The 14,015-nt window shown below is 41.5% G+C and overlaps 1 protein-coding gene across 1 annotated transcript in view; it reads right to left on the bottom strand.

Annotated features, from left to right (window-relative positions):
- Positions 1 to 1,130: 1,130 nt before the first annotated feature.
- The window catches only part of LOC110290976 (zinc finger protein 345-like), a 19,539-nt gene continuing 6,654 nt past the window's right edge, over positions 1,131 to 14,015 (bottom strand). Inside the window, exons 2-4 of the mRNA XM_021157902.2 lie at positions 11,636 to 11,762; positions 8,528 to 8,623; positions 1,131 to 7,211 (exon numbers count right to left, since the gene is read on the bottom strand). Of these exons, the coding sequence (XP_021013561.1) occupies positions 5,047 to 7,211; positions 8,528 to 8,623; positions 11,636 to 11,762 (2,388 nt within the window). The 3' untranslated portion in view covers positions 1,131 to 5,046. The remainder of the gene's footprint in view (positions 7,212 to 8,527; positions 8,624 to 11,635; positions 11,763 to 14,015) is intronic.

Here is a 14,015-nt window from a genome sequence, read left to right as displayed (position 1 = left end):
ATGTCCTGTGATTCTGAGCTGGAAGCAGAGAAGCGGGACCCCACCAGCACTTAAGCTGATTTAATTTTTTTCCTCTTTAGTTTTTAGTTGAGGACTGCATATTTTAACCTGTGCTCACCACATTGAGGGCAGGTCTCATCCTCTCAGCTAATTTTCTCTGGAAACATTCACATTGACATGCTCAAAGGTGTGCTTTGCCAATGACTAGACATTTCATACTCCAATCGAACACCATGACCAGATGGGGTTCCTTCTCATTCCTATGCTATCCTCCCGCATTTTGTCTTCTGCTATTAGAAGAGCCATCATCTTGGCTGTTCTAAACTGCACACAGCTCAGACTGGGGGCTAGAAAAGACAAGAAGGGAGGAGTGTGTAGCATTGGGCTTTCTGGATTCCAGGAAGGGCAAAGGGTCAGCCACCAGCCACGCAAGTTTTGCTTCTTGCTCTTCCTTTTCCTCATTAGCCAACTGGCCCCAGGGGGCTGGCAGCTGAAGCTAGAGCTGCCAGTCCAAGTCAGAAGTAGCCACTCTGCAGTGACTGTGATCTATGAAGACCTGTGTCCATCCCTGCCTTGTATACATGACCTTGGGGGCGGGGTCCACTGTGACGTGGAGTGGCTGATAATACCAGAGCATTGCTGTATTAATTCCTTAGGATTGCCCTCTCAAAGTACTGCAAACTTAGTGGCTTAGCACAACAGTGGTCTGTTGTCTCACAGCTCTAGTGTCTGGCTGCCTGGAACTAAGGCTTTGCATTCCTTGGTCTTAGCATCCTCTGGGGGTACCAGGGAAGAGATCTGTTCCAGGCCTTACTTCAGCTTCTGGAACTAACTGGCTTATAGCAACAGGTCTCTCATCTCCTTACAGAGGTTTTTTTGTGTCTGAATTCTCCTTTTAAAGTAATCATGTATTTGGGGGCTGGAGAGATGGCTCAGTGGTTAAAACACTGCCTTCTTTTCCAGAGGACCCAGTCTTCATTCTCAACACCTACATGAATCCATACAACCATCTTTAACTCCAGCTCCAGAGGATTGGACACCTTCTTCTGGCCTCCTTGGGCACCAGGGATGCATTAGGTACACACACAAACATGCTGACAAAACACTCAACATAAAATAATAGTAGTATATCTTTTTAAAATTATGTATTTATTTACTTTTGTGTTTAGGTCAGAATACAAACCTGTGAGAGTCAGTTCTTGCTTTTCACCATGTAGGTCTTGGGGATTGAACTCAAATTGCAGCAGGTACCTTTACCCACTGGACCATCTAGTTGTCACCTTTTTTAAAGGACATGGGCTGTGTAGACCTTCTTCTATAGAATTTTCCAATTAAGTAATAAAACACATTCTGGTGGATTTTTGTGTAACTCGAAATTTATGTCTATGTTCGTTTTTCTATGTAAATTCTACATTGTTCAGTTTTCCTTTTTTTCCTTGCAGTCATCTGTGGAACACACTTGTTGCTCCATTAAATTGAATTTGTCTCTTTGACAAATTCACTGGGTATGTAGGTTGGTGTCTTCCAATGGGAGAAGAGCTGCTGGCATTTCATTTACTGTGATGACCTTTGTAACGTTAGCCCCACAGCCAGAGGGAGTTCATGAGCTGGCTGCAGTTGCTCCTCTTGGTCCTACTCTTTCTGTCCCTGAGTACTTGGTACAGCTATTGGCAATCTTTCAACTGATGTCTTATACACTCACTCCTTTAAATACTTTACACTGTGCAATACCCAAATTCCAGGTCATATGTCAATTAATATGAAGTATCCACCCACTCCAACATCTACCCCATCTATTAACTGCTGGGGCAAACGAAGGGGCTGGTCCTGGAGATCCAAAGCTGCAGGATCTCCATGACACAGGGCAACAAGAAGATACCTGAGAGGAGCCGAGGGGAGGATCCAGCATTGATGGTGTAGCAGAAGCCAGAGGCCTCGAACCACACCAATGACTCTTGGAATGAACGTTTGCAAGTAGAGCTGTTTGGACAAAAGGACACACTGTGAGACACACTATGAGACACACTGACATGCCACAGCTTCCACATCGAGATTTTTTTTCTCTGTTGGGGGGGTGGGTTGCAAGGCAGAGGGTGGGTATGGAGGGATGGGGAGATAAGTGGTACGGGGGTGTATGATATAAAATTCACAAAGAATCAATTAGATGTTTAAAAAGAAAAAAACAGACATCCAGAATAGGGCCTCACAAGCCAAACAAACAAACAAATATACAGAATAGCATGGCATTGTCAAAAAACTAAACATGTCGACAACAGCTTTATGCTAGTGACCTTGCATTTGAAGGAAGAAAAACCAAGTGGTATTGTAGAACCCCAGTCTAAGGAATTGAGACTCTGTGAGTTTGGTGGAACTAGAGGGGGCACTCATGAACTGACATCTTAAGCACATTTCTTGCTAGCATTTACATCCACCAGCTGTAGCACTAAGCTAGAAAAAAAAAAGTGCATGCAAACTATCAGTTCTCAAAACAAATGTTCTTAGTTCTCAGTGGATCCTGCAGATCTTAAATCATTCTTTGCGTTTTTAAAATATGCTGTAGGCAACTGTTCATAAGTTACAATTTAGAATACAAGATGTATATAGTCACTTAGAACATGTCTATTTAAGCAAGCATTATGTACTCATAGAATATTGTGAAACTGTGAGCTGGAGTCTTCATAATGTTTGCGTTAATTGACATAAGACCTAGAATTTTGGTGCTGTTTTATCATTTAAATGTACAGACGTCAGAACTGTTCTCTTTTTGTTTCTGTATGGCTCGTTTATTTTTAATGCAGAGAATTGAGAACATCACGGGGAAAGTGAGAGTCTCAGTTGAGGGAGTGAGGAATTGCCCAGATCGGAGTGGCCTATGGCCACGTCTGAAATGGTTTTAAGTGTTGACTAATGTGGTCTGCTGTAGACAAGTGCCACCCCTAGGCAGGCAGGCAGTCCTGGTTCAGGGAAGCTGGCTGAGCATGCGCTACAGGAAGCACCTTTCTTACACGATTCCATCCCCTGCTCCTGCTTTAGTTCCTATCCTCAACAACCTCGTCTTCCCTAAGTTGTTTTTGATTGTGGTATTTATTACAGCAACAGAGAACAAACTACAACTATTTTCCCACTTAATAACACGAGACAACAACCAAGTTATCTCTTTAACTTTCTCTAAGATAGTGAGTGTCTAAATTTTTCAGCAAGGTAAAAACAACACAAATAGAAATAACAACTTTTCTAGAAAATGCCTTTGTGGAAGTGAATCAGGATAAGCAATACAATTGAAGAAAACCTTCCCAAACAAATTCAAACGTGTCAATCACTGTTTTCCTCCTTTGTGTTGATCAAATCATACAAAGTTCAATTATTTATCCACTTGCGTTGCATTGAAGTTTTCTAGAAGTTTCCAGCCATGAGTGCCTTGTGATTGTTTTGTTGCCTTGGAAGAGCTATGTGAAGAAATTCTTGAGTGTATTTTGCCTTTAGAGGACCATGGGTTTCACCATTTGCGTACCAGGAAACTGGAATGATTTCCCTATAGAAGCAAAAATGCTTCCATGAAGGAATTCTGCACCATACAGTCCCATGAAATGGAAGAAGGTAGGCATATGGATAACCTGATCAAAATGTGAAATCTAAACCCCTAAGTACTTGCCAGGTACTACATGCAGTGAGACGGGCTCAATGATCCTGGTCTTAATGCCCAAATACTGATCTAGGCTGATGAGGGTTGGGTTGACTAGGCCAACACAGAGAAAGAAAGAGCCCTGGTACAGACCCTAGACAGTGTGATAAAACTGATTCCCCACCAGGGAGGAAGACGGCACTCCCCGTATACAGCTTACAGGCGGCTGTTCCACAGCTCTGAACTAGATGCTGCTTATCTCCCATCAATATCATCTCTTCTCTCTTCTGACAATGCATCACATCAGAGTATGATGTCAGTGCTTCTCTGCCCTTACAGATTCTGCACTCACCATCAGGATTCTAACACAGCCACATCTCACTTGACATGATCTGAAGAACTTACCCCAGAAGGCCTTTAGCTTTATGGAGTCTGTTTTGAACACTCAACATAAAATTGTCTCCCTACATTTTCTGTACATTCTCATTTTTAAATATGGTCATGTCTTCAAGTCACAGGGAGATTATATGCACTGTGATGCAATTGTAGTAGGTGGTCTGCCTAACTTTCTGATTAAAAAAGGGCAGAAAACAGCAGCGGTCTGTGTGGCAGAGGCCAGAAAAGTCCCAGACCCTAAAATCCAATGACCGAAGAGATAACTCAGCAGGTGAAGGCACTTGCAGCAAAGCCTGATGAGCCGAGTTCAACAACACGAAATGACAGAGAGAATGGGCTGGAAGCCATCCTCTGACTCTCACATGAATGCTGTGGCACACAACACCCCCCAAATGTAATTTAATTATATAAAAGTGTGGATCCAGCATGCACCATCTATATATTTGCAGTCTTTTTAGCAGTAGACTCAGAAGTCAGGATCCTCAGACCAACTCAATGTATACTTTTAGTTTTTTTCTTTCTTTTTGCTATCTGGGCTCTATAGTTTTGTTTCATGACTGAAGAAAAAAATACACATGCAGGGTTAAAGATGCTTCTTGTGGTTGTCATCATGAAAATCTCATCTTAACTATGTTGTAGAAGGGACAGTAAACACAATTCTATATGTTTCTGGGGGGAGACAGCCAAGCACTATGCTACACAATTTAGTTGTGTAAATCCTAGCCAAAGACTTCTCCAGTGTGGAGCCTGCTGTATACTTTTATGTATACACTGGACAGTGTATATGTTTTATGTATACAGTCTGGACAAAGTTTGGGAAATACATTTGAGAATGCAACTATTAACACAGAACCAGTTGACAAAATGACAAGAAAGAAAAATATTATTACTTAATTAAATCAGGATATGGCTCTGGAAATCCAGTTAGGTATTGCAACAGGAAGTACATTTTGTATAATCAAACATATTACTTGTTTTCAAGATAAATGCATCTGTGTTTGCTAACCTGCTGTAACAGAACAATAAACTCATATATATTGGAGAAATTTTGTGTCTTCGAAGCAGCTGCCTAATGAGGTGCACTGGTGTTCGGCAAGGTGGGAACTGGATTTAAAGGTGCCGTCACACTCTTTACATTTGTAGGGCTTCTCTCCAGTATGAACTCTCTGGTGTCGATTAAAGCTTGACCTCTGGGTAAAAGCCTTGCCACAGTCTTTACAGCAGAAGGGCTTGTCCCCAGTGTGAACCCTCTGATGTTGAGTAAGGCTTGACCTTTGATTAAACGCTCTGCCACAATCTTGACAATGGTAAGGCTTCTCTCCTGTGTGAATTCTCTGGTGTTGAATGAGAAGTAAGTTCCGGCTGAAGGCTTTGTCACAGTCTTGACACTTGTAGGGCTTTTCTCCAGTGTGGATCCTCTGGTGTCGTGTAAAGCTGGACCTCTGGGTAAAAGCTTTGCCACAGTGCTTACAATGATAGGGCTTGTCTCCAGTGTGCACTCTCTGGTGCTGAGTAAGGCTGGACCTCTGCTTAAATGCTTTGCCACAGTCTTTACAGTGGTAAGCCTTCTCTCCAGTATGAATTTTCTGATGTTGAGTAAGGAAAAATACACGGTTAAAGGCTTTGCCACATTCATTACATTTATTGGGTTTCTCCCCAGTATGACCTCTCTGGTGTAGGCTGAGGCTGGATCTTTGATTAAAAGCTTTGCCACAGTCTTTACAAGAATAGGGCTTCTCTCCAGTATGGATTCTCTGGTGTTGAGTAAGGCTTGACTTTTTATTAAAAGTTTTGCCACAGTCTTTACAATGGTAGGGCCTCTCTCCAGTGTGAATTCTCTGGTGCTGAGTGAGGAGTGAGTTACGGTTGAAGGCTTTGCCACAGTCTTTGCATTTGTAGGGCTTTTCTCCCGTATGAACTCTCTGGTGCAGGCTAAGGCTCGATCTTTGATGAAAGGCTTTGCCGCAGTCTTTACAATGGTAGGGCCTCTCTCCAGTGTGGATCCTCTGGTGCTGAGTAACAGTCGATCTTTGATTGAAAGCTTTGCCACAAAATTTACAGCAGTAGGGTTTCTTCCCAGCATGGATGCTCTGGTGCTGCGTGAGGAGTGATTTATGGTAGAAGGCTTTGCCACAGTCTTTACATTTGTGCTGTTTGACTCCAGAATGAATTCTATGATGTTGCCTGAGGCTTGAGCAGTAGGTAAAGGCTTTGCCGCATTCCTTACATTTGTAGGGTTTTTCTCCAGCTTGACTTCTGGTAAGGCTTGAACTTTGACTGAAAGCTGTGTCGCAATCCATATCCTTGGAAATCTGATCTTGAATATGGATGTACTGATGGATAATAAGTTCTGAGTACTGGTGAAAGACTGTGTCACATTTGTAACATTTGTACAATTGAGCAGACTGATGACTGGCAGGATTTGACTCTTGGTTTAAGTCACTATTATTTTCATTACCCTCATAAACTGTCTCTCCGATATACACGTCCTGGAGATTACTTAAGCTGGACTCCTCAGTGAAGGCCTTCCTATTTTCTTTACATATATACTGAATTTCCAAAATATCTGTACTTGAATTTTGGTTCAGTGATACCGGATGTGAAAAAAATCTGCCATACTTATGGGAATTCTGTGTTTTGGCACATGGAAGACCTATTTGTTGATTATATACTAACGAATTTTTCATGATGGAGTTCTCAAATTGATTACATTTAGAATGTTTTCCTTCATTTTTAAGTTCCCCATCTACAAAAATGTTTGAATGAAAGCTTAGCCCAAAGCTACACTTGAAATTGTTGAAGTCGGTAGCTGCAGAATGAACTAGACCCCTTTGTGGATTTCCCAAATTATCTTTAAAAGAAGGGGTCTGCTTCAAAAACTGACTCTGCTGTTTAATGACTGAAGCGCACGGCTCCTCACAAGTAACTGGCGTCACCTGAGGGTTTTCATGAGCCGTCTCCTGTTCCCGATCTCTCCTGGGAGTAAAGCTTTTGCTGTTGCCAGCTGTCAGAAATGGGTTGTGCCCGTTATAGCAGGTTCTCAGGATGTCACCCTCCTCAACACGGTCCCTTTCTCCTGGGAAGTACAGAGCGTCAAAGCCACACTCTCCACGAGGTCCACAGATGAGTTCCTGGAATGAATACTTTATGTTCTGCTCTGGTGAGAAGTCTTGGCGATGATGAGAAAACATGGCTGGAAGAAATCAAGACAGACACTTATTTCACTCACTAGACTCAAGAACACTCTTACAAACCTAACATCTAAAACTGTGCTGAGGTCAGCACATCAGCACACACCACGACGGAAAATCTGTGGCCCTCACTGCTCCACTAACACTGACCACAGGGACGCTGGAGAAACAAAACAAAACAAAACAACACTCCTTTTTGTTCATAAAGACTGAATCTTACTTTTGTAAAATGGAAAGCTTATAAAATTTGGATATACCTAATACTATAAAACAGAATAATAAAATCTTTCAGACAATAAATTTCATTTTATGTGCTTTTAACATAACATTACGGTTAAAGGCTAAGTGAAAAAAAGCAATAAAGTTGAAATTTCTCAGAAGCTACCTTGAAATCAATTTGTCTCTCAGACATGGAAACAGATTTATCAAGTCACAGATAACAAACTTAAGGTCATTTCCAAGAATACTCACGGAGACAGGGTAAAGTGACAATTGAACACAATCTAATCAGAAAACGTCCAAGTCAGAAACAAAACGGGGCACTATTTATCCAGGCAACAAAAACCACATACAGTTGTACTGGAAATAGGCATGTGGGAAATTCACTCTTATTTTATTTCATCTTACACTGTCCTGCAACAAACAGTATTTATAATTGACATTCAATAATAAAACACAGGTTGAAACTAATAATATTAATGGGCACAAAAAACCTACCCCAAAAGCTGAAAATACAGAAAAAGAAATATAAAAAAGGGAAAAAAGAACTATTATCTTATAAAATCTGAGGAAACACAGGTGATGGTTAAAATCACTTTACATAAAACTAATTCTCAATTTTGTCTCTATATACCTGTCAATCATTAGCATTCAGTGTATGGTTAAAAAAAAGTCATAGAAACCCCATTATAATAATGTTTATAAAAAGACGAGACAATTAAAAAAATAAGTATACAAATGTTAAGAGAAAGCTTCTTTATCACATTAATATATTATAGTACACTGGCAAAGAGGTCATAAGAAATATCCAAAGATGTTCTGAGGCCCCCAAACACCACAAAAGAACTGTCCCTTTATACAGCTCCCCACAGGGGAAGGGGAAGATATCGGCTATCACTGTGAATACCCAAGGACGTGACTGCAGGACAATGAGGCTCAGAGGATTTAAAAGGATGGGGAGCACAGGTAGAAAACGCCCTTTGGTGACAAAGGACAGACAGAACTGCATCTGTGAAAAGCCAATGAATGCTACCAGCTCGGACCTTCCCACACAGCTCACCGCTGCTCTGTATGCTCTGCTCCATCCACTCCTACTCACCTGGGAACAAGGCCGTGGTCTTTTGCCTCTTTACATTCCAGGGCTCTTTCCTTTGCTCCAGACAGGTAACCAGGTATGGCTTAGACACAGCAAGACCTGGTTAGTGACAAAGAGAACATGACATTTACTTGATATTTCCTCATAACTAGTAACATATCTGCTCTAGAATAATGTTCATATGGAAAAAAAAACATAATAAACATATAACAATAGTTTAGGCCATTACTTTTCCAATTGTTGTTTCCCTACAGACATCCAGTAATATATATTCAATTTATAGATTCAGAGCTCCACCTTTGTCCACCACCAAATCACAGTTAAAGGAGGAATAATTGGACTTTAAGGTATAAATTACAATATTTTAATGCCTCTTCGCTGTTATAATTACCACTAATTTTAATTTGGGATATATATTACATCAAGAGCGACATAGAGGAAAAAGATTTTAAAACTATGAATATCTGTTACCTATTTCAATACCACCTCCCCTGTTTTCTCCCTGAAAACACGGGCTCCCAAGATATATTCAGAAAAGCAAGATGTCTTAGTTAGGGGTTTTACTGCTGTGAGCAGACACCATGACCAATTAAAGTCTTATAAGAACAACATTTAATTGGGGCTGGCTTACAGGTTCAGAGGTTCAGTCCATTATCATCAAGGCAGGAGCATGGCAGCATCCAGGCAGGCATGGTGCAGGAGGAACTGAGAGTTCTACATCTTTATTTGAAGGCTGCTAGCAGAATACTGGCTTCTAGGCAGCTAGGATGAGGGTCTTATAGTCCACACCCATAGTGACACATGTATTCCAACAAGGCCAAGTCTTCTAATAGTGCCACTTCCTGGTCCAAGCATATACAAACCATCACATTTCACCCCCTGGCTCCTATAGGCTTGTTCAAACATATGAGTCTATGGAGGCCTAAACATAGCATAGTGTAAAATACATTTAGTTCAACTTCAAAAGTTCCCAAAGTCTCTAACAGTCTCAACAATGTTAAAAGTTCAAAGTTCAAAGTCTCTTCTGAGATTCATCCAATCACTTAAATGTAATCCCCAAAGCAAGACAGGAAACAAGCTGGGCCAACTCCAAACTGCATCTCCACGTCTGATGTCAAAGCAGTCTTCAGATCTCCAACTCCCTTTCTCATCTTTGTTGACTGCACCAAACTTTTATCCTGGGCTGGTTCCAACTCCCTGTTAGCAGCTTTCCTCAGATTTCCTATTTCAGTCCATGGCTCTGGCATCTTGAACATCTTGGGGTCTCCAAGGCAACTTCAACGTCACAGCTTCTTGTTTCAATGTCTGGAATCCACACATGATCCTCTGGATTCCTCCAGAGGGCTGGCGTTACTTCTCCATCTACAGGTGCCCTCTGTAGCACCCTAAGCTCAGGTTGATCCACTCCACTGCTGCTGCTGTTCTTGGTGACTATCCCTTGGTATTAGCATCTCCAATTTCCACCGCAACTAGGCTTCACCAATTGCCTCTCACAGGGTCTCTTCATGGTGACAAGCCTCAAATCCTTTGCATGATCCCTTCAGTCCTGAGCCATCAACAGCAACTGAGGCTGCACCTTCACCAATGACCTTCCATAGCCTCTCACAGTGCCAAGCCTCTGCTGCTCTTCATGACTCCTTCATGCCTTCAAAACCAGTACCACCTGAGTGACTCGTATACAGCTACAGCACGAGGTACAACCTTGGCTATCTCTGGAACAAAGCTTTTCTTTCTGCTCTCGGAAAACTCTTCCCAGAAGATTTCACCTCAGTGATGCTGGTCTCTTCCTAATTTCTTAGCTCCAGCTAGCCACCATCAATTTTCCCAGTAGTCCTTTCTATTCTGGACTCTAAAGCCATAGCCACATGACCAAAGTTGCTGAGTTCTGCTGCTTGCTGGGGCTAGAACATGGCCCCCTTGTTCTATTACATTATCACCAGCCTTCTGTTTTCTGATTCCTTCATTGCCTAAGTTTGGCTGTCCTGGCACTTGCTACATAGACTGACTTTGAACTCAGAGATCTGCATGCCAGTCTCCTAAACACTGGGATTAAAGGTGTGGTCCAACAAGCCTGGATTTAAGTTTTTCTTCCCCTAGAACTTGCTCTGTTCTAGGCTGCCCTTGAACTCAAGAGATCTGCTTGATTTGGCTGCCTGAGATTAAGGGATTATACTACCGTGCCCGGAACTAAACTTAGCTGGGTGAGATCTTGCCCTAAGGTCACTACTCCCTTAATTCAATTTAATATCCTTGAACACAGGATTCAGCTCCATTTCACTTCCTGGTGCCCCTTTAATACTCAAACCATATATTTTATATTTATCCTTTCTCAGCTTGTTATGCTTGTTTAAAATGTTCTTCATGAGACTTAACCAGAGAACAAAGTCTATGATGGGTGTTTCTGAGACTTCCTTGGTCAGTGCAATTAATTTGAGTCTCTTCACCTCAGGCAGATTCTTCTTCAGACAAGGGCAAAAGTACCCACATTCTTCACCAAAATACCATAAAAACTGCCTCGGGTCCACATATTGAAATTCTCCAATGAAACCTCTTGGGCCTGGTCAGACAATTCAACTCACTCTGAGTAGCAAAGTCTCCCATAGTCCTACTAGGATGGGCTATTAAGCCCCATTTAAAGCATCCCACTGCTTTCCAAATCCAAAGCCCCCAAACCCACATCCTTCCAAACAAAAGCATGGTCAAGAATATCACAGCAAGACCCCAGTCCCTGGTATCAACTTTTGTCTTAGTTAGGGTTTTACTGCTGTGAACAGACACCATGACCAATGCAACTCTTTCAAGGACAACATTTAATTGGGGCTGGCTTACAGGTTCAGAGGTTCAGCCCACTATCATCAAGGCAAGAGCATGGCAGCATCCAGGCAGGCATGGTTAGAGTTCTACAACTTCATCTGAAGGGTGCTAGCAGAATACTGGTTTCCAGGCAGCTAGGATGAGGGTCTTATAGGCCACACCCACAGTGACACACCTACTCCAACAGGGTGACACCGTCTAATAGTGCCACTCCTGGGCTGAGCATATACAAACCATCACAAAAGAAAAATGAATTTTAGTACCAAGTTAGGAATTCTGTGGAGAGGTTGTCCTTACCCAGGAAAACGAGGTTCCTATAGTTTTCCAACATCACATCTGTATACAAATTCTGCTGTTCAGAATCCAGACACTCCCATTCCTCTCCAGAAAAATCAATGGCCACATCCCTGAAGGTCAACTGTTCCTGAAATAAAAATACATAGCACAATGGTCATGTGGTCAGTGACTCTGGTCTTAATGTGAGCCAGGATGAAGTTAGTCAAGAAAGAGTTTCTCATAAGCTGAGCGATCCTAACTATTCACCGAGACATTTTAACACAGTGGTATTTTCTAATTTATTACCTAGCCCTTGAGTAAAGATGAAGTAGATACTATACTTTTATGAAATACTAAATGTAAAGGCATCAACATAAGTATTTATATTTTTCAACTGAATATTAATGCAAGATGTCTATCTTTCAGATGAGAAGGACATTTGTCCTCTTCAAACCATGTATACTTCCCATAAATGGGAATGCATATTCCCATAGATTGGAAGTATTAAAATTTAAATTCTGGTTAGAATTATACTTTTATGACTTTTTGAAATATTACTACCTGTCCCCCGCCCAGGGTTGGGGGTGGAGGGAGGTTTAGACCTAGTGCTTTATAGATACTACAATTATCTATAACTAAGCTATCTCCAAGCCCTAAAATCACATATTCTAATTCAGTAGCTCAAAACTGGAGACTAGATTTCTGACAATACAGCAAGCTCACTAATAACGCCAATGTTAGTGGTCCAAAAAGAAAAAAAAAAGAAAATTACCAAACAGCAATAAGGCAGACACTAAGAGAATACATTAATGATTTGAAAGAATTTTAAGGAATTTGCATTTTATTATAATAACAGTACAGAAACCATCCTTTCTGATCATTTAAAATAAACTAAGTAAAATATACTAAGTATCACTGAGTTTTTCCACACACTAATGCATAAAACCCCCAAATAATCCATGAGACCAGGATGTTTTTCCTATTCTATGACATTTTATCAAATATCCATAAATGTTAACACTGGGGTTTTATTCAAATCTAGCCAGTCTAGAATTCATAGAATAAGAACATAAAAACCAAAATAAAGTACAAATGTTAAAACATCATTCAGAGTAGTTGAAAAGACTAATGGACATGTAAAGATGACAGCAGGAAAAATAACATATTTTATGTGCCCAGGCAGGTGAGTTACTTTGGTTGTTGTGACAAAATACCTAACAGAAGCAAATTAAGAGGCAGATATTCTAGTAAATATTAATTATACACAATGGATTTCATTTCCACACATGCATGTGGGTATTTGGATTCTATTCACTTCCCCCTACCCTCTGATGCCCTCCCACTCCAGCCAATCTTCTTTCTTGCTAGTCCCCATCCATCTCCTCCTCTCCCCCCTCCACTGTCTTCTTCCCTCCTCCACCTTCTCCTTCTTTTGATGATCAATCTTCATTAGTTGATCAATAACTACACTTATACCCCCAGATGAATGCTTCTAGTTTACTATCTGCTTCTAGTTTACTCTCATGGACATTTTAATGGATGCTAGGGTCATCCCCAGAAGATACATACTAGACCTTCAAGACACTATATTAAGGTTATTTAAGTCTTCATGGATGAAGGTTGAGGCCTAGTCCAGAAGACAGCTCAGAGGAGCCAGGCTGGTTTGATAATAAAATCTCACTCATAGGGTAGGAGATATAATTTATGTACATTAAAAACATCCAAGATACTTCCAGAAGTGCCCCTCCTCCAAAATTGTCAAAGTGCAGAGGGCAATTCTATCTATGTCCTCCCTGGTAGGAACCCTTCCTCTCTGACTGCTTTTGGGTGACCATCAGCTCTTCCTTCACCCATCAGCCCCAGGGCCACAAAATGAAGGGGGAGAAAAAAAACAAGTGCTGGGGTAAAGTCGACAGAAGGGTCCAGGAATCTACAAGTGAGAAATGAGTGCCAGTGAGCTAGTGCTGAGTGCATACTTAAGCGCTGGGAACTCTAGCTAGCACTTCCTATAGCCCCAATGCACACACAGCATTCGAGGCAGGGGAGGGGAAGGCGGTATTCTTTGTTAGAAGAGAAGCACTAACAGAATTGTGGTGAAGGTGATGGAGGAAAGAACTCCTTGGGGAAGAGAAGAGGCAGCTCCTGCTAAGGATGGAGCCAGAATTTTCTATGGGACTCTCAAGTGGTCCTAATATATTCTCTTTAGATCCTGGCAGAATGGAGGCCCAATGAAAGATCCTGGCAGAATGTAAAAGGACACAGAAGCCCTGAAATTGGCAAGATAGACGTCAGTGTTAGCAGAACTAGCTTCACTGATTTAGAAAAATAGAGGTGCACAATGCTCTGGCCACTCTTTGAACCTGTGTGTCTCCCAATGTTCTGACCAGGTGTGTGCCCACTG

This window comes from Mus caroli, chromosome 3, assembly GCF_900094665.2.
Source record: "Mus caroli chromosome 3, CAROLI_EIJ_v1.1, whole genome shotgun sequence".
NCBI classification, from domain to species: Eukaryota; Metazoa; Chordata; class Mammalia; order Rodentia; family Muridae; genus Mus; species Mus caroli.
The sequence above is the reverse complement of the archived record's forward strand: the minus strand, read 5'-3'. Positions and strand labels throughout refer to the sequence as shown.